Genomic DNA, 26,769 nt, shown 5'->3' with positions numbered 1-26,769 from the left:
CGGCGATCCCAGGATTGTAATAAATTAGTTCTTGGAAAAGATGGTCGAACAGTTACTGTATTCTAATGCTTCAGATTATTATTATCGTTTATAATGTTTATATCGTGCACTACAGTGCAAATGTCAGGGAATCAAAGAAAGTGGTATTTTTTTAATAGTCAATTGCTGTAATCTACTGTGAATATGTGTATGTATTTCAAACAAAGCTATTTAACTTAACACATTTTGGACGATCATATCACAAAAATAAATAATCGCAGGTGCCTTTACCTCATCACAGTCGTCACTATTATACAACTGTACAGCCAACACAATTTGCACACATACCGTTATGTCTGAGTAGGTCATGGAAATGAAACATGGTCAGCACTGAAGCACCAGGGCAAAGCTAAAGATATGGTAGTTTTAAGCCACATTAAAAAAATATTTGATGATCATTGATTTAAATCCCAACTGGATTGCGGATGTCGGTATTGTTCCACGCCATTTTCGGCAGATACACAATAGTTTTTAGTTTTCTGTGGTATGTTTATCCTGTGACTCCAATTCTGTCAAAAGAAAAGTCATTGCATATAAAAGTGGATCTCTCATGTTCAGGGCTGCCTTTACCTGCCACTAGGCCCTGGGGCTGAGCGGTTTCGTAGGCCCCCCCGGGCGGCGGTCTTACAATACAGATGCGTTAAAGCTATGTTTGTCTACACCACAATATCTCTATTGTTGAAATCCAAAATCACTTAAGGTAACATGTAAATAACCCCCTCCTGGTCTAATGACTTTCAATAACCAGACACACATGGTTGGTTACAGTGTTTTTCCAAGTTATTGAGGAGACAGCGTTGGGGACCCATGACCTTCTAGGGGGGTCCGGGGGCATGCCCCCCCGGAAGAAAAATGTGAACCTTTTAAAGTAAAATGCATCAATCTGGTGCACTTTGAGAAGAAAACTAAGGCTAAATCAAGTGTGTCCTATGTGAGCTATTTTCTAGAATCATTTGGAGACACAGAAATACCAAAAAGCAGAAACAAAAATATAGTCAGTCAGCATTCATTTTTTTTTAAATAATCCCTTATCCTAAAGCTACTTCTCTCTTTGAATTCTTTGTTTTGTTGTTAATGGCTCATCTCAATATAGGCCCTTGATCTGCGTTGCCCCGAACAATGTTATTTAAACAAAGATAACAAATTTACTGGTGAATGATAGGCCCCTTGATCTTCATAGGCCAAAAATAATGAGATTTTTTTCTTTACTGGTTCACGATAGGCCCCTGATCTCTGTTAGCCCCCCTACGAAGATTAGGGGCCTATCATGAGCCAGTCAATAATTTATTGTTTTAAATGACAATGTTCGGGGTCTTCTTAGATCAGGGGCCTATATTGACACAGTAAAAAAAAAAATTTTTTTTTTTTTTTTTTTTTTTGAGAGGCCCCTGATCTTCGTAGGCCCTGGGGCTTCAGCCCAGGTAAGCCCGTGCATTAAGGCGGCCCTGCTCATGTTCTTCTGAAGAGCTGCTTGTACTTTTTAAAATAAATGTAGAATCTGATGATACAACGAACATTCATGAGGTGTTAACTTTGTCTGATTGATTGATCCCTATACCACTTGGTTGAGTTAAATATGCAGAAAAGTAAGTAAGCCTATTTTCCCCTACTTCCCTTGTAATGTTAAACCAGACTGGATGGAGCTTTGATGAAAAAGAAGGGGAAATGCAGTGGATCTGGCATTGCATTACACAATTGGAACACACAACTTGTTTATTTGTTGTTGTTGTTTTTGTGTGTACTTTTTTAAATACCTCATAGCCCTCCATCCCATATCCATAAGTAACTTTAGTCGCTTGTCAGGCCTCCGTTGTAAATAATAACGTGTTCTTAATAACTTGCTTCTAAAACATAAAGGGGAATTGTATATCATTTAGGGTACTCAGAAATGTATGCTGGATTTATTCTGGAAAGTTGTCATATTTAGGATTTTGAGAGTTTATATTGTCCATAAAAGTTAATATATACATGTTTTCACGATACATTTGAAGAAAGTTATAACTACATACTGTTCGTATCTGATCAAGTCCACTCAAAGTTGTAAGCTTTTTTTCCACAATAACAATTGATTTTTTGAATGTTTATGATCAACTGGAAAACGAAGAAGCATTACTTGTAATAATGCCAGTCTATTCTGTATAGTTTGCTTTGTCCATAGGCAGACTCCTGTAATACTGAATACTGTGCGATCACCATAGACTTCCTTGAATGGGATGTAGCAAACCAGATTATTATCTCACCTATCTGCACCTGCTTGATTCAGTCAAACTGCAAATGATTCTGTCACACATACTGTAAATTATAATGTACATGTCCACAGTAGAGATGTACATTCTGCAGAAAATGTATATGCTGAAATAAATTGTTAAACAAGACATCCGTGCATCTGTGTGTTGCATTGTCTGCGGTTATTTGCTTAGATGACGAAGAAATAAATGAGAATTCTGTTCAGGGTGTTACAGCATACCTTATCTGATGGTGCACCAGTGACATGCAATATTAAGTCAGAATCATAGGCATTTTGACTATGAAAACTGATTGTTCAAAGTAGTTGAACATACTCCAAAGAGATAATGAAATATGTGTCTTTGTTTTCTTTCTGGGAGCATTAGAAGAATATAAATTACAAGCACATGTTTGTGTAACACGTCTAAAGATAAAGTGAGGATATACATAGTAGCAACAACCTTAACGACTAGAGGCATATGATAGATTACCATCAAACAAATGAGACTGAAACATGACAAATGAAGACACCAGAAAGCAGGGGTTCTACCCTGAGAACTAAAAGACAGAACACTGTAAGAATATTGCCATAAGTACTTGGAGGATTTACACCAATATGATATCAATATGGTTCTATGATATCAAACTAGTCTCAATGTGGAAACTAGAGAAAGCTGTGCATTGTTGCTGAAGCTGCCTGTTGATTGAAGAAGTAAAAGTTGCTCCAGCAGTGTGGTCCATTTTTACTACCAGGCTATATGCTTCCAAACTTTAAACACACCTTGAGTCCATCTCTCCACTTAACATACAAGTGTGACACTGTAATCAATGATGAGTATGTATCCACAAATGTGGAACTATTCATCATTAAAGTGAGAGAGTGTAATGTATCTATCCTACTGGGATACCCCAATTCAACAGGGATTTGTATTAAACATAAAGATAATCCCCTATCACTTTGACTCTGCTTGCAGTGTTTATGGTGTTACTGGAATGCAGTTGTTATTTCATGAGGTGTGCACTCTCCTATCAAAAGTTGGCACCATGACAACAAAGTTTACAGGGATTTGATATCTTACATGCAACAGAAAGAAAATTATATATTTGTCAAAGTATTCAGCAATAGAGCACATTTTATGATTTGTGTTTTCTTGAGTAACTGTGAAGTATAGGTTAACATGTGGCCAAGGGGACAACCTTAAAAAACAAATCTCTTGATCCATGTACACTGTCCTTGTTAAATAAAAATAATAAATAAAGTAGCTTAGACACCAAATGTTGCCAAACTAAATGTACATTCGAGAGTTTACATTTGTATGACAGAAGGCCAAACTCATTCTGCTGACAATGTCTCAGGCATTTTGTAGCTGTTCTGAACAGCAACAGCATGGACATCGAGGCAAGATTGTTTTTCTCAAAATTCAAAATGTCTTGAAAGAATTCATAGGTCAGACAGACTGGCACATAGTGATAATTGCTGAGGGGCAGATTGTCTTGTTGCTTCCAAAGATAATCAACAGATCTGGGCAGTGTTGTGGCATGATAGAAGTCCATAAAAAAATATTTTCAACCAGTAGCAGATATGATATGTGTTATTCTCACTGATCCCTCCCTTTGTTGGTGTCAATCAGTCAATCAAGCATCGTCACATAGGAGTTCCAATCAAACTTTGTGCTGGCAAAAGACCTACAAAATCAGTGAAAGGACAGACATTAACCACTCTCGCTTTGCTTGGATATAAAGTTCACAGACCAGACTACTTAACACTTAACACACAAATGTATAGTATTTGTTTGTTGTGTAAGGCAATGCATCTGGAAAACTCAGCCATATTCCATGAAAGCAAACACATGGGAGCAAATTAGGACAGACAATAAACAAACCAGTGATACTTTACATAATATGAGGTGGGATATGCATATTATCCTAAAGACCGAGATATGCGGTACACATAAGTGAATACTAAGGATATTAAATAGCCCCAAGGACCAGATTAATTCGTAGGGTAATGTGTAAGTGAAATAGACAGATGCTATGTTCACAGTTGTAGTTTCCTTTTTAAGGAATAAACTTTGTTGAATTAATGGTTTAGCATTTAGGGAAATATGCTCAGATGCTCTCTAGCTGAATATTAAATGAAAGATTGATACCACTCTTATATCTCCTGGCTCTCTCTGAACATATAACATCAGTATTCAATTAGAGCTTAGATCGGGCCCAAAAAATCCAGCCGACCTGAGCCAGCAAGTTTTCTGTCCGAGTCCGGCCCGTTCCATTAACCGTATTTATGGGCATTTTTTCAAACACAATACCGAGTTGTTTGAATGACAGAAATCTGTTCAGATGAGAACTAAATGCGCAGTGTAACACAGAGCATGTAAGACAGCCTCCGCCAGAATCACACATGGAGGCACAGCAAACAGCAGCCAGGTTCCTTTGCGAGAAATGACTTTCAGGGTGCTTGACACGGTGCATCAATAGGTAACACACTGTGCACACAGTGTTATAATTATAACATTAAGCCTGGCCAGACCCGGTCCAGAAAAGAAAGCATGGGAGCATATGTGCTCAGGGAGAGAATCTAACCTCTACTTACAATATGTTTGTTGCTTATGGCAATGCATCTGTAGAAACTCCAAACAAAGCCAGTCCATTACCTTGATTTGGAATGGATTCCCATTCTTACTGTGATTACCGATAAACAATATAAAAAAGAATATAATAATTAGTTGGGAGACTTAATAGAGTAGCAGTGCCATTATGTGTGGGACAATTTCTTGGCAGGAGACTCCAATGGTTACCTGGCAACTTCAAGGTGCACTTCTCCCAGCCAGGAAATAGTTTGGCACCAAACACCCAGTAAAAGTTTGGTTTCTCACTTGGGTTTTTGTACGGATGAATTATGTCCTGTTGATGTGCTGTTAGACATATTTTGATTTTTTTAGAGAGAGCCGCCCCCGACCACTTTTTTTCCAGACTTTATTTCATTTTGAGCCAACCAGCAGTAGCTATCAATATATATAATTTATATACATCATTTTTAGCAAAAGAGCATCTAAGCATATTTCCCTAAATGCTAAACCATTAACGTTTCTTCCTTAACACTGAAACTACAACTGTGAACATACCATCTGTGTATTTCACCTGCACATTACCCTACGCATTAATCTGGTCCTTGGGGCTATTTAATATCTTCGCACTCACTCATGCGTGCCACATTTCTTGGTCTTTATGATATAATAAGGTGGGATGTCAATATTATCCTGTGATGTATCACTAGTTTGTTTATCGTCTGTCCTAATTTGCTCCATTACAACTAGTTCTACTTTTTGTTCTAATTGTTATCTCTTATTCTTGTATATTACTAGTGTGTGTTAGATTTGTAAGCAAAATCCTTAGTGCAGTACATTACAAGCATTTCACTACAGGTTGAAATTGACCAATACATGAAAACCAACAATGTGCTGTGCTAAAAAATAGATACGGCAATATATTGTGATATTTATTTTTGTGATATCTGTCTCGTATCGTCAGCTCCAAAAATCAATATTTCGAAAAATTCAAGTTTTAAACAAGTTAGAACTACACTTCCACTCCTGTAGATGTCACAGTATGGTTTTTTAATTTGAATTCTAGTTTATAATTCTATTTGTACGCTGAGTTATCAATATAATGCCATATGAATGATGTATTAAGTCCACCCACATCGTACACAGCAACTTGTATTTCAGCTCTTTTTTTAAATGTCCAGGGGAACTATGTGGAATATCGCTATTTATTGCAATATGCTTCATATCCCAATGTATCATGATATATCATATAGTGAGCCATGTATCGTGATGCATATCGTATTGTCAATTACACAGCCCTAAATAACACCAATCTTTCTTACATGAGTTATATCTCAACTTCTATATTTCTTTCTCTCAAGACACAACAAAAACATTTCACGTGGAGAACATGTGAAGAGTGTTGATGAGAGCCTCATCCGTGCTGTTGAAAACCCCCTTAAACAGCTCTGGTACTTTAAATCCTGTTCCATGTCCTTCAGCCGAATTAACATCTGCTCGACCGCTGAGGCCCGTGAGTGCAGCCACTGATTAATACACACAAACGATTATCACTCTAAACAAGCAGATCTTGCCTGCTAAATTATTAATGTAGGCGTCCTATGGCCATGACAGAGCACCTGTAATGTTTAATGTGAGTCCCGAGGAGAAGAAACAAACTACATCATTAAATTGAACCGTTCAGATGATTGGATTATTTATCCTCTTAAACAACCGTGGCTGATATGGCTCTGTGCTGTAATGTATGTTCTACATATCAGCATTAACTCCTTTGTTTTCAGAGTTTACTTTATTTGTATAATCATCACTAGAAGACAATCACAATATCCCGCCCAAACCTTAACCCTGCCCGTTCCCTTTTTAAAACAGCAAAAAGAACAAGAACAAGCATTACAAAATCCATCTTAGGAAGAAAATCAACAGCTGAAAGGAAACAAAGAACAGAAGAAAAGTACAAGACATCCAGGTCAAATAAATCCATCCCCATAGACTAAACTATCTATGAGATCTGACGTCTCAAAAATATATTTTATGTACACACTCTGCTGTATTGTACTGTACAAAATGTGGCAACACTTGACACATTCCCTGTAGACATGCAAACACCTTACTGACACTGTAAGATTGTCCATCTCAGAACACCCATGTTCATTTACATCCACTGAAGGATTTTTTTTCTTCTTTTCTTGACATAGGAGGATATCCTACAAATAGGGGAAGTGTCTCTCTGCTTCAAGAAAGCTCTTGAATCAGGTTGAGGCACACTGAAAAAAGCATCTCATACCTTTTTAGAGATTTCATCATTAGTTTTAAGAAAACTTATTTTTTGATAAAACAATATTAAATGACATATTAATATGGAGAACATTTGCAGTGTGGCCTGAAACTAGATTTACTCTATGGCCAATATCCATTACCTTCACATATAATTCATAACATATGCATGACCAGACAGCTGACATAGTGTTGTACCTATTTGAGATACTAAACTGACTGCAATGTTGTGTCTCAAGGACCTGAGTTGACATAGGTTAACATGACACTAATGGATGACTACCACTACTGTACAATTACAGTATGTTGAACCTCATAAGGCATTGCACATGTCTACACAAGACCTCTGTACAATAAAGTGTGACCTACTGTATAAAGACTTTCATTTAGGGTGGGTGATGGCAATGGATTTCAGCAGGAAGTAGCACTTATTCAGGAGCGACTCGGCTGTGGTGAATGTACGTGACTTTCTATGATTTTTTCCCGCATATGGCTGGAGCATTTCTTGTGCGACAATACGACAACCTTAAAGAGAGGTGTGATCAAATGTGTACATCCGTGTTCTTTCTGTGTTCTTCCCAAGTGCTACCACAAAGGAGACTAACATGGCTAAATGAGTGAAGCCGAGAAGGGGAAAAAAGAACCATGCACTTGGTACGTGTGGATGACTACAGCCCAGACAGCATAGAAAAAGATGGAGGCAGCCTTTCCCCCGGCGCTTTGCTGAAAAAACGGAGCGTCCCAAAACAGAAATGCGGGAGGGCAGATTCCCCACCTCAAGTCCCGGCAATGCAAGTGTCACTGGTGTGTCCTTCGGTTATCTTTTCAACACATTTACACAGCAGCATAAACAGTCACACACTATAGTGCTTTATCTCTCTCTCAGACACACACACACACACACACACTTCTGACCCAGTGTCCATGTCCGGCTAAACACTTGGTCCCAACGCAAAAGGCCTTGAGGGATTTTAGCTGAATTCCTCAAGCTCTGCCAAAGGTCCGACCCTCAAAGCCTCCTGCCTACTCTTCCTCCTCCTCATCCTCTTCGGGCAGCGGTAGTAACTCCTCCTTCAGACACTCCCTGTAGAAGCTGGTCAGTGTGCCGTAAAGGTGCTGGCGACTCTGCTGAGACAGGAAATGGCCCTCATCTGGGTAGATCTGGTGGGCAGAAGGCAAATAAATAAGTGGATAGACGTGCAGTATGTACTGGGTAACAAACTGCAGTCTGCCAGGGTGCCTTTCTGATACAACCACTGGGGTGCACTCACATTGTACACACAGTGTCAAAATAATAAAGGACCAAATGACCAAGTAAAATAAAAATGTGTGTGAAATTCGATAAGTGTTTTAGCATTTTTACGGACCCCAAGCTAAGAAAATATGTCATTAGTATATCACACAAGTGACTCTGTTCTGGTTTCCTATTTAAAATGTATTTTACTAAGTGATCTAAATGGTTTCAAGGCTATTTTGCTTGCCCGGGACCAGCAAGGAATGCAATAATATGATAACATTCCGATACACCTTGGATGCCTCCAAATAATGTGAATTTGTGGTGCGTCTAAAGACAGCGATGTGTTTGTTTTTGAGACAGCTTAGCAGCCACTTGTTTGGCATCAAATGTACAGACTACATAACAGTGGCCCTAGTATGAAGCTTTGTGGTACTTGTGGAATAAAATCTGAAATACAACATTTGCTTTTGTTTTATTGTAAAAGTTTTGGTATTGATGTGTGGCTCATTTACAGCATTGTACGTGTGTATGAACAATACTGCATGTAATTGTTGCCTATGTACAGACAGACAGACAGACAGACAGACAGACAGACAGACAGACAGACAGACAGACAGACAGACAGACAGACAGACAGACAGACAGACAGACAGACAGACAGACAGACAGACAGACAGACAGACAGACAGACAGACAGACAGACAGATAGATAGATAGATAGATAGATAGATAGATAGATAGATAGATAGATAGATAGATAGATAGATAGATAGATAGATAGATAGATAGATAGATAGATAGATAGATAGATAGATAGATAGATAGATAGATAGATAGATAGATAGATAGATAGATAGATAGATCAATAAATAGATAGATAGATAGATATGTGTGACATTGTGTGAAAGCACAGATTAAGGAAAAGCTCATTTATAATTGCCTGTGATTGTGTGTGGCGATCATGAATCATTGTCCTGAACTGGAAAGTAAAATCAACCATTGCCCAACAGCATTGCGTTAACATATTATCCGGCAGGCCTGGGTTTGCTTTGGACTGTTAAATACTTTCTGGCAAATTCAAAATGGATGATTATATAAGCTTGTATGTGTTGCAATGGCATCATACCAGAACTTGCATTGTCAGCGCGGTAATTCACAAATGCAGAATAAAGAATGTGCCTTGCTGTTGTTGACTCTGCGATACACACCTGCATGGAGTAGTTTGCTCCAACTTTCACCAGGTTCTTGACGAGCTCAGCAGTATGCTGGAAGTGGATGTTGGCTGGGAAATAAAGAAAACGGGACATGTCAGCAAGATTCAGCCTGAATCCTAACCGCAGAGAAATAAGTGACAATCTTTATTCTGGCAGGATGGAAATACCTCTACAAATTCAACACGCATGGCTCATCGGCAAATGCTTATTTTCCCCTGGAAATCCCAGCATCCATTTAGATAACCCACCTCTTTCTTTTATCTTTTGATTAGAAACCATTTGCCTCGTTACGTTGCAGGATTGCATGTTTCTCTGTGCTCAGCAGTGATGCGCTACAGATACAGCAATTTCATTCTATCAACGGCCATTTTTCTCTTACCATCTGCTGTGCCGTGCACCAGCATCAGCGTCTGCTCCCTAAACGCTTGAACGTTTTGCAGCACACTGGAAAACTGCGAGGAAGATCAGACATAGTGGGAAGATAGTAAGTAACTAACTAGCATGAGTGAAATAAACAAAGAATGATCAAATTGAAGACATTGTGGTAACTTTGAACAAATTGTAACATTATTACTCAGAAACTCCTACACACACACACACACACACACACACACACACACACACAGACACACACACACACAGACACAAACACACAATCAATCCAATTAGAGGTTCACATTAGACAAATTATCTCCCATTGAAATTATTTTCTAATCATGGAATTTCACTACACAAATTGTGGAGAAGAACAAATGTTGTATCAAGACTGCAGGCAGGAATTGCAAGGCCGTGGTAAACTCAGAGCATTGAATTACTTGTTTGGAAAACCTTGTTGTTTGGTCGTTTACCATGTGCTTTAGCGTGAGAAAAAAAAACTGTTTGGTTCTCACCCCCTGCCTCTTTCCAATAATTTTTCGAAAACACCTCGAATAGCTCAACATTGTGACCGTGCAGGAGGCCCAAGTAGAGTCAGGCAACAGTTTTTTCTGCAGCCGCTTATAAAAATAGAAAAATCCGGCATGTGATCTGATACCACCGGGTGCACACAGTTAGCAAAGAGAAATGAGTGACAAAATCCTACAGAGCATGACAAAAACACAAAAGAAAAGGCACCATGTCGCTGCCACTGACTTTAATAGCAGCATTCAGTCACCGTGGGAGTTTGACTGTAGGCGTGTCAAGTGATTTTGCAACAAGCTGCTCTCACAGATCAACGGAGAACAAGTGAGGTGAGGCAGTAAACACGCACCTGATATCTGTTGTCATCCCGTAATGGCACGCCGAGGTATCTCTCAGAGAACGCCGATGCTGTGCAAATGAGAAGTGGATAAATTCTTAGCAGAGTTGCCGGTACACACAGTGCTTCAGCTGTAGCTTTAAGTGCCTAAACAAAGTAAAGCTCCCGTCAATCTGTGCCCAAATGAAATGTTTTCACAGAGGAGCAAACAACACCGTGTGTATGTGCGTCATCTTAAGACCGCAAGATGCTCTTTACTATTTGTCCTATCCATACAGTGTTGTATTGTTCAAAGCCTGGATTCACCTTTTGTATCAGAGGTATACAGTTTTCTTATGAGGCAGAAGCTAAAAGGAAACAAATGTATATCTTAAAGCAAGACACTGTAGGTAGGTGAACAGGGTAACATTTTTAACATATAGATATCCTGGAACTATGCCAGTTAACAATCATTTATTGTATTATTATTTAGAAATGTTTTAATATATATGCACATTCTGCAATATCTAACTAATTATGCATAATATGCATCTGTTTAAAAAGCTTTTTTTCCTTCTATAAATCAAGACAAAGTATGTACAGGTCTTAAAAAATGCATTTTCATCGTGTTTTAAGAACAACATGTATCATACATCAGAAAATTAACAACATGTGAACAAATCCTTCAGCAATAACCTTCAGGATAGTGCTCAGAATTATTTCGGAAATTTCATGTATGTAAGCACTTTGGGAGTTAAGAATTTCGGTTCAGACTATTGCAAAAAAAACTAATGTTGAGATAATGGCCTAATGTATAAGAGAAATATACAGATGCACGCAAACAGAAAAGGTTAAGTGAAATAAACACCTCAATGTACATTATGGATCTTTTTTTATACTAGTATGAAAGAAGACATGTTATGGAAGCAAAATTAAAATGAACCTCATAATTGACCAGTGTTTGAAAAGCAATGTTTTCACCTGCAGTGTCTCACCTCAAGACTGCAAGTCAAGATGCACTTTATTCTGGTCTATCCATGCAGTGTAATATTGTTTAAAACGTGGATTCACCTCACTTTTGTATCAGAGGTAAACAGATTTATTAACAGAGGCTAAAGCTAAACAACATCCCAAGTTAAGCTAGACTCTCGGCGTCCACAAAAACATGCAGGCTCAATTTTTAATACTTGAATGATTCACTTATACTTTCCAGATGGGAGGTTTGAAGTGTGTAAGATTCGACATGATACAGGATTTATGTCGGGGATTGTGTGCTACTCACCGTAGAGCTTCCAGTCTGTCACAGGTGACATGGCACATGCACATTTGAAGAGGCTGTCAGTCGACTTGAGCATCATTAATGTTATGTACGCTCCATAACCCTGAGGAGACAGACGCAAACGTTCATGCAACTTCAATCGTTAAATCCTCCAAGCTGTAAAACTATAATAAATAAAGTAAACTTCAATCATCGCAGTCATTAACTAGGATTTTAACTAAATAGCCTCTTGACAATTTCAAGCATGTCTGCTATAAATCTAAAACGTGTCTACTTTAGTGGAATTTAACAACAAAACATACATTCAGCAATTAAAACAAGTAAAGTAGGCAAGAACAACTGTCATTGATTTACATACTGTACATGGATATTTTTCTCACCAGCAACAACATGTATAATGCATGTAGCAAAAACAGACTGGAGATTGAATTCATTTACATTTCATTATAGAGGGGAACGTTGGCTCACCTTTCCAAACACTGCTATCCGTGTCCGATCGATATATGGAAATTTCGTGATGTATCTGAAATAAAATAAAACATTCCATAATATGGAATGTTTATAGGCTTTAAACACATTAAATTCCCCTGAAACTCAAAAGAGTGTTAGAGGGTGACATTATCAATGGTCAACCATTACAAATTGGTAGGATACGGTTAGGATATCATTAGTTATGTTGTGACATTTCAATTATTCTGTGTTTACTATATACTGTATTTCCACTTAAAGTAAAACAAAGTTGTTCGTGAAATCACTTCTATCAGTAGAGATGCATGTCTGGTGTGCAAAAAGATGAATGCTCAGGATTGATGTGTTGGCTCTGTAACATTGGAGTAATGTTTGCAAATGAATGCCAAGCAAAATAGCAAACAGAGCACAGTGAGTATTGAGTATTACAAAAGAGAATCCTTGAAAGAGCCAATTTATGAGTCAAAAAAGCTATCTCTTAAAGATGGAAAAATCAAGAAATGTACCTAATGGCTCATTCCTACCTACAGCAGAGTATTGCATAATCTTTAAGATCAGTTCTCAGATGACTACTCGATCAATCACATCGCAATCGCACCAATACTGTATCTTCCCCATCTTTCGTTCTGTTGAAACCCTTACATTTCAGACATACAGTAATGTGCAAAAGGTTATGTGATGGTGGATTGGATTTCTGTGAAATGTATATCTCAAGGAGCAGGCAGTGAAGCAGAGGAAAAATATAACAAGGAGATTCTAGTACCACAATAGAAAGTTAGGTGATGCATTGAAAAAGATGCCATGAAATACTATGTATCAGTCAATCAAAGGTGTGTTCTTCTAGAGCCCGCTGTAGAACTTCTTGTTCTGTATGCTGAGGAACTTTGATTTTACATTTGTGAGTAAGAATATGAGTCAAGGATTGACTAACCAAGATAATGATGTATTACTCCTCTGACATTAGATACATCAGTGCACATATCGGGTATGGTGAATTTAAAACCAAAAAGTCAGCCCGTGTGCAGTAGGGCTGTGTATCGGCAATGACTTCATGATACGACACGCATCACAATACATGGGATATAATATATCGCGATAAATTGATATATTGAGATATATTGCCGTATCGATATGTTAGCACAGCCCTAGTGTGCAGCCTGTGTATGTGGTTTCAGCTAGCGTAGAATAAGGTGAATTTGATAACATACTCTACGGCTGCGATCTGATCTTGAACGTCCACCGTCCCCAGTCTGTGGTGGACCTGGTGCAGGATCCTCTGACCCTGGAAGCCGCTGCCCCGGCCGTCCAGACGAGCCACAATCACATTGTCTGAGCTGACCAGCACAGAGTCCCAGCTCAGAGAGAAACGCTCACTCACAGCCTGACCACCGGGGGCGCTGTCACTGAACACAGTAATGGACAAACAAAGGAGGATTACATTAAGAAAATACAAACTTGCGAAATAAAACTGCTGGAGCTGATGGAACGATAGCTACGATGGACTTTCGTATTTTGTAACTCTTGCATCACCTGTGGACAAAAGCGGTAGGTTTTGTAATGACACAAGCACCCGAGAGGTAATGTATTTATATGTGACAATGTTAGATTAATAATGGCAATATGGCAAAATAAACGGCTGTCTGCCAGTGCGGTGTTATAATCTGCAAATCAGATGTGAAAAAACTCTGAATTTAGCCAACAATTGAATGAATATTTATTTTTGAGGTTAGCATTTATTTGAATGGCGAAAAAAAAAATTCTGCTGACCCAGAGTGCAACAGTACAAGGCTGACCTCTGCTACAGCGATGTCTCTTCCAAACTCCTTAAAATGACTGCGCTTACCACCATCTCAGGTAACAGTCTAACATAAGTACCTAATACAACCGCACTTCAAAATGACTGAACTATCCCTTTAAAATACAAAACACTGTAGTTTTTAGTTAACGTTAGTTAAACAGGATTAAATATTGCATTTGTTGAGGAATATCAGTGGCGGTCTGATACATATTAAGTGATTCAGTGAGTATTCATAGAAGCAGGTCAGTATTCCCTTTTAGTTTTGAATTTTCTTTCTATTGGTTTATTATTCAATCACAAGACTTAAGATGGCCTTGGGTACTCTGTATGCAAATGCCACTACTGTCAGCGTGTTAGGGGTTTGATTACAACGTAGACCACACACATTAAATATGCATAAATTTTCCACTGTGTTTTGCTCCTTGGATAAAAGCAAGAACCAAGGATTGAATGAAAGACAATGTATCAGTATGCATGTGACACATTCTGCATATTCTAATATTGTATTACTAACGGTACATACAGCAGCAAAAGCAGTCCATAGTGACGTGATTCAGAGAAGTCTGGAGGGTAGGACATCTTCAGTGGTAAATCTGTAAAAAATATATATATTACTAATAAAAAAATATTCAATAAAAACAATCACCAATACATGTGTGATTCACTGTAACACTCAAACTTTATTCTCACCAAAGTGTTCCATTGGAACCGTTCTGAAGTCAGTCAGCTGGATCCTTTTATACCTCAAGGCTGACTTTAGCAAGGAGTTGTTCTCAAGTATGTAGTAATCTAGGAAATATGAAGGGAATGTGTTTAAAGGATGAAATAGTCCAAACATGGCTATCAATAACTACAGTCAATACCTACAGATTTGTATGCTAACATACTGTATGTAGATGGGATGAAAAGTGTACGCAAAACACGTGAGACACGTTGAGTCTTATATACCAACTGTTTCAGAAGCTGAACATATTCCCAATTTTCATCTTGTTGGTTGTGTTACTGTTGCCATAAACGGGACAGTTGTAAGTTATGAGATTGTGATATAAATATTATATAGCTAAATATAATATTGAACCATATGCTAAATTACTTCTGAATCACAAAGCAGGATTTGTGAAACACCTTACTGACAAATAAACCTGGATACACTTTATGGTTTAGGAAATGTTATAACAAAATAATGAATTCAAACCCATGATAATTCTGTTATTGGTACTACTGTTGAACTTGGAAGAGGACAACACACCATAAAAAAAGGTTCTATTTCTGAGAAGTCTTTCACACACAGCAGCATGCTCATTCTTGGTAACAACAACAGGAGCCCTGCTATTTTCTCCACGTGTAATAAACAATGACACTCTGGTTTGGCCATTTTTGTTTTTCTATTCAAGCCATCTGAGAAGCAGCTAAATGAAATGGAATTCATCCAGTGTTTCTAATGGAAACCCCAAAATCAATAGACCTCTCATTATTGAAACCGCCAGGGGCCTTCAGTTCCCAGCTGTGGATGGAGGGGCCTATCCAAATAACTCTGAGCAAATTGCTTGCTTTTCGGCAGAACAGATGTTAACTTTTCTTTTTTTGGGGGGGTATTAAAAAAAATACTGATGGACATCTAGGCATCGAAAAAAAGAAGAGTGTGTGTGCACTGTAGGTGTGTGGGCTGAGAGTGAATACACAAACAAGACTAAAGGCTGAGTATTGTAATTCAACCCTGTTGGAAATGAGTATGAAAGGGAGAGGGGAGGAAGAAATCTAGACCTGTAAGCATCCCTGTCAGCCATAATCAACAGAAAACAAGGTTGAAGCTCACACGCTGTTTTCTTCTCACGCTGTTGGCTCGGTCAGAAGCCAAGTTTCAACATTTCAGAAAAAAGGATAGCTCATCCACACCCATTCAAGTTTTGCCTTAACAACTTTTCAATAGATTCAGACCTTGGCTTCAGGGGCCCTATCACGGGAATACCAGAGTAAAACCTTTATACAATGACACAAAGAGCATGAATACCGAGGCTTCATGAGCAGAGAAGAGTAGAGTGTGGAATATTGCAATATGGCCTTCCTGACAGCGTTACTTTTGTCAACCAGAACTATGTTCGTTGACCACATTCTTCAAAAAATAACTAAAATGAATAAAAAGTAACCTTTAAAAGAAAAAGCAGGCTTTACCATTTTCAAAGAGGAAAAAGCAAAATGCTAATATGAAAGATGGACAATGTGCGAAAAAGCCTATCATTCTACCCAAGAATTTCTCTTTTTCATAAATCGTTTGGCTCCTTGACCTGTTAAGAGGCTAATGCTAATAGTGAGCATTTTGTCGTCTCCCAGCGTCTTAGTTAACATTACATATTTTTGGAAGTAAAAAGTAACAGATTTACGGATTAAATTAATATATAATCCCAATATAATAACATTGACAAAAAGCATTAAGAAACTAGCTACTAGCTAGGGAAAAAATAAAAAAACATGGACTTTAATATAAAGGTAAGCTAACGTCAACCTAACAGTAAAAAGGCTTATGGAAGGGGATTTAGCATTACTTTCAGTGAGCTTCTGTCTTGTTTATGACAATAAGTTCAATTAAATAAGAGGCAAATGTGTCATTAATAAAAATTGTCTGCCATCTAAATCATACTGTATTGATGTTAAGTAAAGGAATTTGTCAAGTTCAACCCAGGCTTTGAAAATACCATACCATTTTATTGAATGAAACAGTGGAGAGCACCGCTAGTATCAAGTTAACGAGAGCAAGTTACAGGCTCTATTCAAACAGCCAGTGTTTGGGAGCAACGCCTTTACAATGGTTACTGTAGGCAATTTAACAAAGATGGCGACAGCCCCAGAACACTTATAAACATTTGAAAGATTGAATTTGCCTTAGAGGACCATCAGACAACAGCAGTAGTTGCTGTCAGAGTTCTAACAAGAACCAGGAGAGCAGAGTAGATAACTCTCATTCTGATATCCATCTAATTGAGGCCAATATACACATCTGACATGCTTGACAAATCTAATTGGTCTCCTGGATGTTTCTGGTAGTTACCATTTAGCCTGTTCATATCTCTTGGTACTGGGTATATTTTGGATTTGCACCTTATTGATGTTTTATATCACATCATGTGCACTCTTACCTTCTGTAACTGCTGCCCAACTATTCCCATCTGCTTTAAAAAAAGCTGGATGGGCTGCAGGAGGGACGACTTTGTCCTGGATTTTTTTCTGCTGGACACGTTTCAGTTGGTCAAGACTTGGTTTTCTCAATTAAAACTAGGCTACAACGATACAAGGTAAATTCTGTTTCATTGCAACCTGGTATATTTCCCATAAATCTGCTGATCTTGGCTTGACGGGTTAATGGATCTTGCTTTGCACTTGGCTTCTCATCTGTAGAGAACCCTATGCAGCATTTCATAATGGCCTTTTTTCAGGCAGCTACTTTCAGCCACATTAAGAGGTGGGCATCACGTAGCCATCATTTCTAGAAGACGTATGGAGTGCTTACTTGAATTATTGAGGCTGTGCAAGATCACAGTGGGAGCTCCGGGACCTGAAAGATAAAGGGGGAAAAAAGCTTGGGATTGAAATGTAAACATTATCCAATTATGTAATCCTCATTGTTGGATAATGTGTGCTTCAAATAGATAAACGTTCTTCAAACCAAAAAAGCATCGGACAACGTTGTAAATTGTATTCTTATTTTTGACAGGTTCCTTCTCTCATACATCCACACACAATTCCTATTCAGACAACCATATTGTTTTATCAATTCTGTCTGTCACCTTCCGTACCTTACCTATATCAGTAAGGGGCTCCCTATTATCCTCGGAATGTCAAATCTAGTCAGTTATTTCAAATGTCCGGTAACACTTAACAATAAGGGTACATTAATTAACTGTTTGCTAATGCTTAGTTAATACTTAATAAACAGTAACTTAGCATGTACTTACCATTATGCTTAGTTAATGATTATCGAAGCATTAGTTAGTTGCATTACAATGCTTAACCAAGCATTAACTTTCCATTAATAACACAGCATTAATAAATGTTTAACAAGCATTAACAATGCATTAACGCACCATTACTAGCACTACCTAATCATTAACTAACTGTTGATCAGTGTACCATTATTGCAATGTGTTTTATTTGGCAAAATACTTAGTCTGAGGTTGATGGCATGTTTGCTCAATAGCTGAACTGGAGCTGCATTGTTCCCTTGGCAGCTAAAAAACACAACTCCACAATGCCACGAAAACCAGACTGTGGCTCTGACTTTATTCCCTCTCTTGCACTCACTGTTGTATATGCTTTGACCTTTGCATTCCTTGCTACTACTACACTTGCTGTTTTGTGTCACACAGAAAAATGGTTTCATTATGTGCGTGCACCTGCTTAAAAAACACTAGAACCAATCAGAAGCACTTAATGACCAGAATTAAAAGGCTTGTTGTTTTTCTCCTGATGAAAACAGGTGTCAGGAGAAAGAAAGACAACCCTCGGACAGTTTGAAGTGGACTTGGTCCTCTGAAGACAACAAGCTTTCTCCATTGTTTTTTTTATTGATTTTAGGAAAGGGACACTGTGTTATTGTGCAATAAATCACCGGCCCCAAAAGCCCAAATGCTTGTGAGCCTGAAGCCCTCTCATCTTCCCAACAAATATATTGAAAGCACAAACAATAGACAGAGTTAACAACACTCTATTAAATTAGCTATGTGTTGCACAATAAAGCTAACGAAAAGGAATCATACACAATAGAATGGCTAATTGTTTTAAAATAAAACCGTCAGGGGAAAAAAGACATCTACACTTTATTAGATGAAAGCGGCTGAATGATTAAAGGTTTTTGACTAAACCTTGTCTGTTTGCGTCTTTATATTCCTTCTATACAACCATCTAGCCATTTTCTCAACATTATAATTTTTTTTCTCAACACTAAATTATAATTGTTAGCACTGTTCTGAAGGTTATTGCAGAAGGATTTGTGCATATGTTGTTAAATGTCTGATGTACGTGACTTTTTGTTCTTAAAAACATGCCCCAAAGGAGAAGGCTTATTATACAGGTTATTTAGGTTTAGTGCAGTGCCGTCTGGGGGACCTATGGCTTTCAATGAATGTCGAGAGATCAGAGGGAGTTTTGATGATACCTTTTGCAGTGTGCCGCCTTCAGACGGATCAATTCAAGAAAAGCCTTGATGAGACTTACTCCTAACTCTTTCTGAAAATATCTTTGATGACTCATCCTTTGCAGAGGCATATTTTTTTACAGCATGTGATATGGGCTGAATAGCTAAATCCTCACATATTCTAAAACTGATTTAGGCGTTGCTTGATGTATAGGTTGTACCACCATTCGGGAATGTTACCATGGGTCATATGTGTCTGCTGGTAATAAGAGCTGGTATTAACCTTTCCTTAAAGAGCACGGCGACAGTCTATGTAATTCTGCTGAGAATGGTTCTTGGTGAAGGCTTTTACAGTTGTATAGGGTAAAAGGTGGAGTCAAAATCACTTTTTATCAAAATCAGTGAATATCTCCTCATAATCTGCGACATTTCCGTACTGTGTGTTCGCTAAAATAAATATGGTCTAAATATACAACATAGGCTTTGTAAACGAGCATGTTGCTAACTATGATGGGCCCCGTTTGTTTACATACTGTTGGTTTACGTACCTTTTACAGAGACAAGGCTGTTTATAGACACCAGATTTGTTTTCAGCCCATACATTACGGACAGTTAGCGGATCGTGAGCAGATATTCACAGATTTTGACAAAAAGTGTTCTCCAGAATCGCTGACTCCACCTTTAAATCATGCCCACTTTTCGTACATCAGATTTATACCTTTACAATTCATTTAACTTGGAAATATGTTGCATTATGGAAGCTAAAGTTGCTCTACATGTCCCTTGACCAGTAATTTACTGGAGGAGCCATACTGTACATAAGGGTATCTGAAGGCCTACCTTTACAGTGGAGGATAATGTGCTGGTTTGTGGGGCTGATGTCAGCGTCGAAGAACAGACAGTGTGCTTTATTTAGCTCGCACGTCAAACACCGTCGTGGGAACAGACCCACAGTTTTCACACTGAGGAGAGAAGATAATAAATCAGGAAACTGAGACAAGGAGCACACAACTTTTGAAGTTAAATATATCCACCAAGGGGAAGGCTGGCATTACCTTATATTGTTAGTGTGGTCAAAACAATCCCCTGAAGAGGCTAATACCAACAATAAAACAACATCTAGATGAAAAATGACCTGTATAGTCACGACCTGATACAGATCACACCTCAGTGGAAAGGAATTTAATTGATAAAATTGTCAGAAATCTATCAAAATGTATGAATTATAGAACAAAAAGAAAAGACCTGCATCAATTAGATGATGAATCAATTAGTCAATTGAAAGAAATGTACCAAATGTTTAAAGCAAAATAACTAAACAGTCCAATTCTGTAATATGAGGTTTGATACTAAAATATTTGTTGCAACCCTTAAGACAGTACACAAGGAAGTGCCTATCGTACCATACTATAACAGGCCTTAGCTTAGATACATAGACAATACTTGTTAATAAGACAAATTAATTGTTAGCCATTAAAATATAAAATAATACCAGCACAGACCTTTCATATTTAAATATTCATTAATAATAAAGTGGGTGATTTAAAAAATAAATACATATAGAGCAGTGAATAGTGAATGCAGTTCATACTATATGCTACTATAATATAAGGTTAATATAGTGTTATGTGAGAGTCATACAAGGTCCTTGTAATGCCAAATGTTAATTAAAACATTTTGTGACAGTGTATTTGAAGGACTTAAAAGTACAATAGCTGTCATCAACAAGAACTGTATAAATACAAAGTGCAAAACAAACCTGAAAAGCTGCCGTCTTTGTGGCGAACCCTCTGTGCTGAGAAAATAACTGCCAAGAGAGAACAAAGAGAATGAGAACAAACAGGCACGCTAAATGATTAAATATATCATATAGTATTTCATGAGATACTTTTTAGTGTACAGCACTAGCGTGGGATACATGCTTAAGGGAAATTACACTATTCACAGCTCATTGTCCACCCACAAGTGGACAGATCAGATGCCAATTAATAAAATAGTGAAATCTATGCATTATGTTTTTACTCTTTTTACTGGTAGAACGTACAGGTTTTCAGTGTTCTCATCATAGGCGATGATCTTGGTCACTTCCCAGTTTCCTGAAGTTAGATGTCGGACTTCATTTTGATCTGCTCTGAACTGAGAGAAACAAAGAGGAGATGAGTATGAGGTGGAACTCAGGTCTGTATGCTGTATGTTTGAAACTGTCCAGGCCAAAAAGACAACAGCATCAGTCACTGGTTCAAGGGCCTACGTTTTTAAGCATGACCTACAGTAAATCTCTTGTAATTGTGTGATTAGTGACATTTGTGTGTAAGAGGAAGAGGGGTTATAATGCTGCAGAGTGGAAGCGAAGCCAGTTACTGATACAAACTTGGCACAGTCGGTGGATGGTAGAAAGTGTAAAGACTCATTAAATGTACAGGAAAAAAGTTGTTAAAAGGAGTCTGGGCTGTCACAAAAAAAGCATGCACAAGCACGCGTACACACACACGTGCACACGTGCACACATGCACACACACACACACACACACACGCACGCAAAGCACATTTTGCTATGGTGCCAGACTGTGTGTTGGCTGCGTGGGGTCAATTAACACGGACTGCAGACACACTGGCTCACTGGTTAATGGTCGGGCATTCAGCTCCAGACTTTGACTTGGGAGACTGTTAGACTGTTAGACTGTCTTCAAGGGAAAACTGACAGTATATTTTTCTCAGTGAGGCACTTCACCCACTTATTCAGTTATTTTATTTATTACTTAGTCAGTTATTTCTCCAAAAACTAATACTGCATGAATTCTGCTACGGGGAAAGAGTTCCCCCTAATTGGAAGACAATTGGAGGAACCTCTGTGCTATACAAAAACAGCAGAGAGACTCACCAAACCTCCTTTCAAATAACCCTGTTCATTACTGAAATCCACATGGCAACTTCTTTGGATACAGATGGGGTATTTTAGAGTCTGTGTCAATGAAAACAGAGTTGTTTATGTTGGATTTGGTGCCAATACTGTTACGGAAATGTATACTGTCATAAATCAGTTGCAAACAGTTTCGTAATTATGGCAACACATACTAATGGTTAAACAACACCAGGACAAATATTTGCTGCTGTGACTAAGGCATGGACCTATTATAAGAAGAATGCTGAATTGAAAAATGGCGTCCCAGTTTCCATGTGGCGCCGGGTCCAATTTGAAGCAGATACCTTCTGGTTATGGGACCCATTGAGCATGCCCAGTGTGTTCTTTCTCCCATGTCCTTGATGCACTGACTGAATAATTGAATCGATGAACAGAAAAAAATATTCGTAGACAGAAGGCTCTTCTCTGTTTGTATTAGAGTGAATGGCAATATACCGGCAATATCTTGCGATACCAAGCTTGGCGTCGAAGCCAATGGTGGCCTGGACAAATGTCCTCAATATTTGTTTAACTATTTGAGAGCATAAACTCAACTACTCAAGAAGGAAACGGCTTTATTAAAGTTGAGGTAACATGAGGCGACAATTTAGGTTTAGATCTCCTAGATTTCCTTTCCTCATGCTTTCCCATAACTTGACCACCCCGCCCCATCCCATCCTTCCACCTAATAGACTTATGTCCAGTCTGACCGTTTGTAACAGTTACACACCCAAGTAAACAGCAACATCCAAAGAGAAACCACACCTTTTTCTGTGATCTCAAACTTTTTAAATTGTCCTTGATTCATTGTTTTGTTGTCCTTGTTTTTTCCTGTTAAGATATTTATTTCTTGGATTGAAGGAAAAAAAAATTACGACTACAGACTGGACATTCACCTGTGTTGTGAACATGGCGATGTGATGAAACTCTCCACGTCCTCCTTGTTTGACCGGAACAGTCAGGAAGAATTTGCTGCCATCTCTGGAGAACACTGGTTCTTGGGTCTGCAGAAAGCAAAAACATGCATCAACTCCACAGTACCTCTCCCTCCAATTAGACCAATCAACGCATTCCTATACGTAAGGGTTGGCATAAACGTGAGTGATTTAAATGTATGTTTATTAAAAGGTGTAACGCCTGATTGTGCTGTTCTCAGAGGCATACATATACAGTATTTATCCCTGATGTCAACAGCATTAACACATGGATGCATAGTTGATGAGTGATATGCAAATGGCCTCCATAGTGGAACCACTTATTTTAAGCTAGAAAGTACTATTATGTAACATTTTCATTTGAACATATAGCTATTTTTGCTACTGCCAAATTGACAGTGCGAGTGATAAAAAACATTAGGAAAATGGAATGGGTGGTTAGAATGATGGGCAGAGAGAAAACTGCAGCACTTCGCACTTCCTCAAACTCGAAGTTAGACGGTGGTTAAAAGTACATTCAAACCAATTGGTGTACATTACGGGGCACTGCACTGATTATACACATGAAGGTCGATTCACTCATCATGGGGTGTGCAACTCATCCTGTTCAAACAACCAGCATGGCTTATGGGGCTCTGGAGGGGCTTTATAAAGTCCTTGATGATGTCATTAAGGTTATCTCTCATTAGGATTCTAAAATATATAACAGATAGACTGTGTTACAAACTGGAGACATGAGGTGTGAGTGACTAATACCAGCAGAGAGCTTTAAACAGAAGCATTCTATTAGTTGGATCATGGGAACTGTATTTTGGGAGCTTTACTCATACTATGGACAAAAAGTCAAAGTTTATCAACCTCCAGTACATCAATTTAGAACTCTTTTCTAAATTGTGTCTTGTGAGTCCCTCAATGCAAGTGCAATAGAGTCCCCCTTTAAGTACTATTAGTTACAAGTTTCTGCTACCTTTGAAAAATATTCCCCAATTTTGGAGGAAAATATTGCACGTTCATATTTGAACTCCAGCCAAATAAGCACACATTTCAGCCATGCATTGAGGCAATGCCTATCTGAATGGACTACATTTTAGAAACTGAGTTGGGTTACGAGTTAGAATTCCAAAAACCCATACTGCATGAATATCTCGTTCAGTAACACAAACACAGTCTGCCTCAGAGGGAGAAAGTTCCCCCAGAATAAGCCTTTGGCATTTCCAAGAAAGTGCTGTGGACCTCTGAAGTCTTATGAGACAATGTCACATAGAAACCCGTAAGCAGAGGCCCACTCAATGCGCTGTCACAACCTCACAGTCAGTAAATGACTGAGTGTCTCACCGACTAGCACCTTAACAAAGGCAAAGCAACTCTGCATGCCAAGATTGTCAAGTGGTTACACACTACCCACTGCTACAGCCAAACATATAGAGCTGCAGGGCTATATGATCAAACCATGCCAGGAACTGTCTTGTCTGTCCTCTGCCTCCCAATCTGCTTCCCAACTCTCTCTAATAGTAAAGGTGCAGTGCGTAATAACCGTTGTATTGCTCTGTCTACCCCTCCTGTAATGAGAATTTACAGAAGCTACGGTGGCCTATAAGGTCTGTGGAGTTGAGAACACCAAGGTGTTAGTCAAGATCTCATTACCTACCAATGCCTTTAGTCTTTCCACAATAGCAAGTGATGGGGTAAAATGTATTTAGTTATTTATTATATAGTACTTCTTCTTCGTCTTCGAAAATGAATAAGGCTGTTATTGTCATGATCCCGCTTGGGCCCCTTGGCCTTGTGTTATGTTTTCCCTTTTACCCTTGTCTTTGTGCTGGTCTAATTGTAGGATTGGAGCCAGGTGTGCTGGAGTCAATTACCAGCATTCACAGCTGCCATCAATCATCATCAACTGCTCCTCATATACCCGGGCCTACCTTCCAGACACTGCCAGATTGTAGCTTCTGTTTCCACACAGTCAGTTCTCTCTCTAGCTCACCTGTTTGCAGCTCCGCTTTTTTGCACTTTTTCCTGGCTAACTCCTGTTTTCTCTGTCACAGTTCTCCCGGCCTGACTCCAGCCACCAGCTCCAGCCCTCACCCACCAGCACTACCCCCCGGACCCCTCCTGCCTGCCTGCTCTAGCCTGCTTCCACTCAGCCTCCTGGACTTGCCCCGTTGCTCTCTCCCTGGACCCCCATGCCAGCCAGTTTCCCTCCCCGGATCACGGTCCTAACACCCTGCTGGTTTCTCCTAAAATAAATCTTCTTTTTTACTTATACTGTCTCCGCGCCTGTGTCCTCCAGACCCAACCATTACAGTTATGTTTGTGAGTTCTGTGCTACTGTAGAAACATGATGACGCACCCCGCTCCTATGTAGATATAAAAGGCTCTGTTCTGGAAAACGCCAATTCCCTTTACACACTGCACCTTGAATAGAGTTTGAATAAAGTTTTTTTGTACGATATCTCAAAGGAACCAGTGGTACATTGTCATGTCCTGTCCTTGGCGGCTCTTATTTGATGCCAGGTTATTATAGTGTCCATGGCACCATTGACATTACCACACAAGCATAGGATTGTTTTTTTTAGGATAATAAAATAATTTGTGTACCGTGAAAACATTATTTCCAGAAATTTTGCACAATTCTGTAAACGTCTTGGAAGAACAATCTAAACTGAAAATATTGAATTGAATGTCGGCTGCTATAATTTAAAACCTTTTCCCGTGCACCCAATACACTTCAATACTTAAAAAGTCCCTAGCTTTCAGGGTTTGCTGTGAAGAGAACGATACAAGGAACTGACATTAATTCACCTTACTGCTGCTCAAAACACGTTTGCATCATCGCATGTAGGATTTTCGGAGAAGACTAGAGCCTTCCATCAAGATACAGAGAGTATTAAGAAGAGTGTGAAAAGGATAGGTAGGGATGAGGATGAATATTGGTGACATTTTCCTTAATGCATGTACCGTAATAGGAAAAATATTGAGATAGAGATGATAGACATTAAGTGGAATTGCAGCACTGGAGCCAATGCATTTCCTAACAGTATGGACTATGTCACATAGCACGGAGAGCACTTTACCTGCTTGGAAAGCCAGAGCTCGGAGCTTTCTTCGTGTCTCTGGAAAGAAATGTCAAAGCAAATTGTCAGACTGGTATATGATCAAAATCTCCTCTTGTACAGCCTTATACAGTGCTATGCTTTTATTCGCTACAAAGAGATTTACAAAATATAGAGAAATGTTGCAGATATATTCTCCCTAAAAAAATATATTTTTTCCTTTTCCTGTCAGATAAAGTGTTACATTGTTCATGTTTTGTAAAGCTTTCGATGGAATAAAACCTAAGTGGTATATTTTTCCAGACAACAACATCTGTCACATAATGGATGCCTTATTTTGTCGTTTATTTTAACCAGTCCCTCGGGAGCCCATTGCCCAGTCTGAGCCATCATTTCAAACCCAAAATGCATGATCGAGAGCCAGGGTTTT

The 26,769-nt window shown here is 38.7% G+C and overlaps 1 protein-coding gene across 1 annotated transcript in view; it reads right to left on the bottom strand.

The window, feature by feature from the left end:
- Positions 1-8,072: 8,072 nt before the first annotated feature.
- dpp10 (dipeptidyl peptidase like 10) overlaps positions 8,073-26,769 on the bottom strand; it is a gene marked incomplete at its 5' end in the record, with an annotated part of 93,254 nt that continues 74,557 nt past the window's right edge. Inside the window, 15 exons of the mRNA XM_080037577.1 lie at positions 8,073-8,270; positions 9,555-9,628; positions 9,940-10,012; positions 10,810-10,868; positions 12,059-12,158; positions 12,524-12,578; positions 13,732-13,926; positions 14,845-14,914; positions 15,012-15,110; positions 17,827-17,871; positions 20,290-20,411; positions 21,209-21,256; positions 21,494-21,585; positions 23,248-23,355; positions 26,361-26,399. Of these exons, the coding sequence (XP_079893703.1) occupies positions 8,133-8,270; positions 9,555-9,628; positions 9,940-10,012; positions 10,810-10,868; positions 12,059-12,158; positions 12,524-12,578; positions 13,732-13,926; positions 14,845-14,914; positions 15,012-15,110; positions 17,827-17,871; positions 20,290-20,411; positions 21,209-21,256; positions 21,494-21,585; positions 23,248-23,355; positions 26,361-26,399 (1,317 nt within the window). The 3' untranslated portion in view covers positions 8,073-8,132. The remainder of the gene's footprint in view (positions 8,271-9,554; positions 9,629-9,939; positions 10,013-10,809; positions 10,869-12,058; positions 12,159-12,523; positions 12,579-13,731; positions 13,927-14,844; positions 14,915-15,011; positions 15,111-17,826; positions 17,872-20,289; positions 20,412-21,208; positions 21,257-21,493; positions 21,586-23,247; positions 23,356-26,360; positions 26,400-26,769) is intronic.

This window comes from Ammodytes marinus (assembly GCF_949987685.1).
Source record: "Ammodytes marinus genome assembly, chromosome: 12".
Lineage (NCBI taxonomy): Eukaryota > Metazoa > Chordata > Actinopteri > Uranoscopiformes > Ammodytidae > Ammodytes > Ammodytes marinus.
Note: the sequence above shows the minus strand (reverse complement) of the source record. Positions and strands in the feature narration are given on the sequence as shown.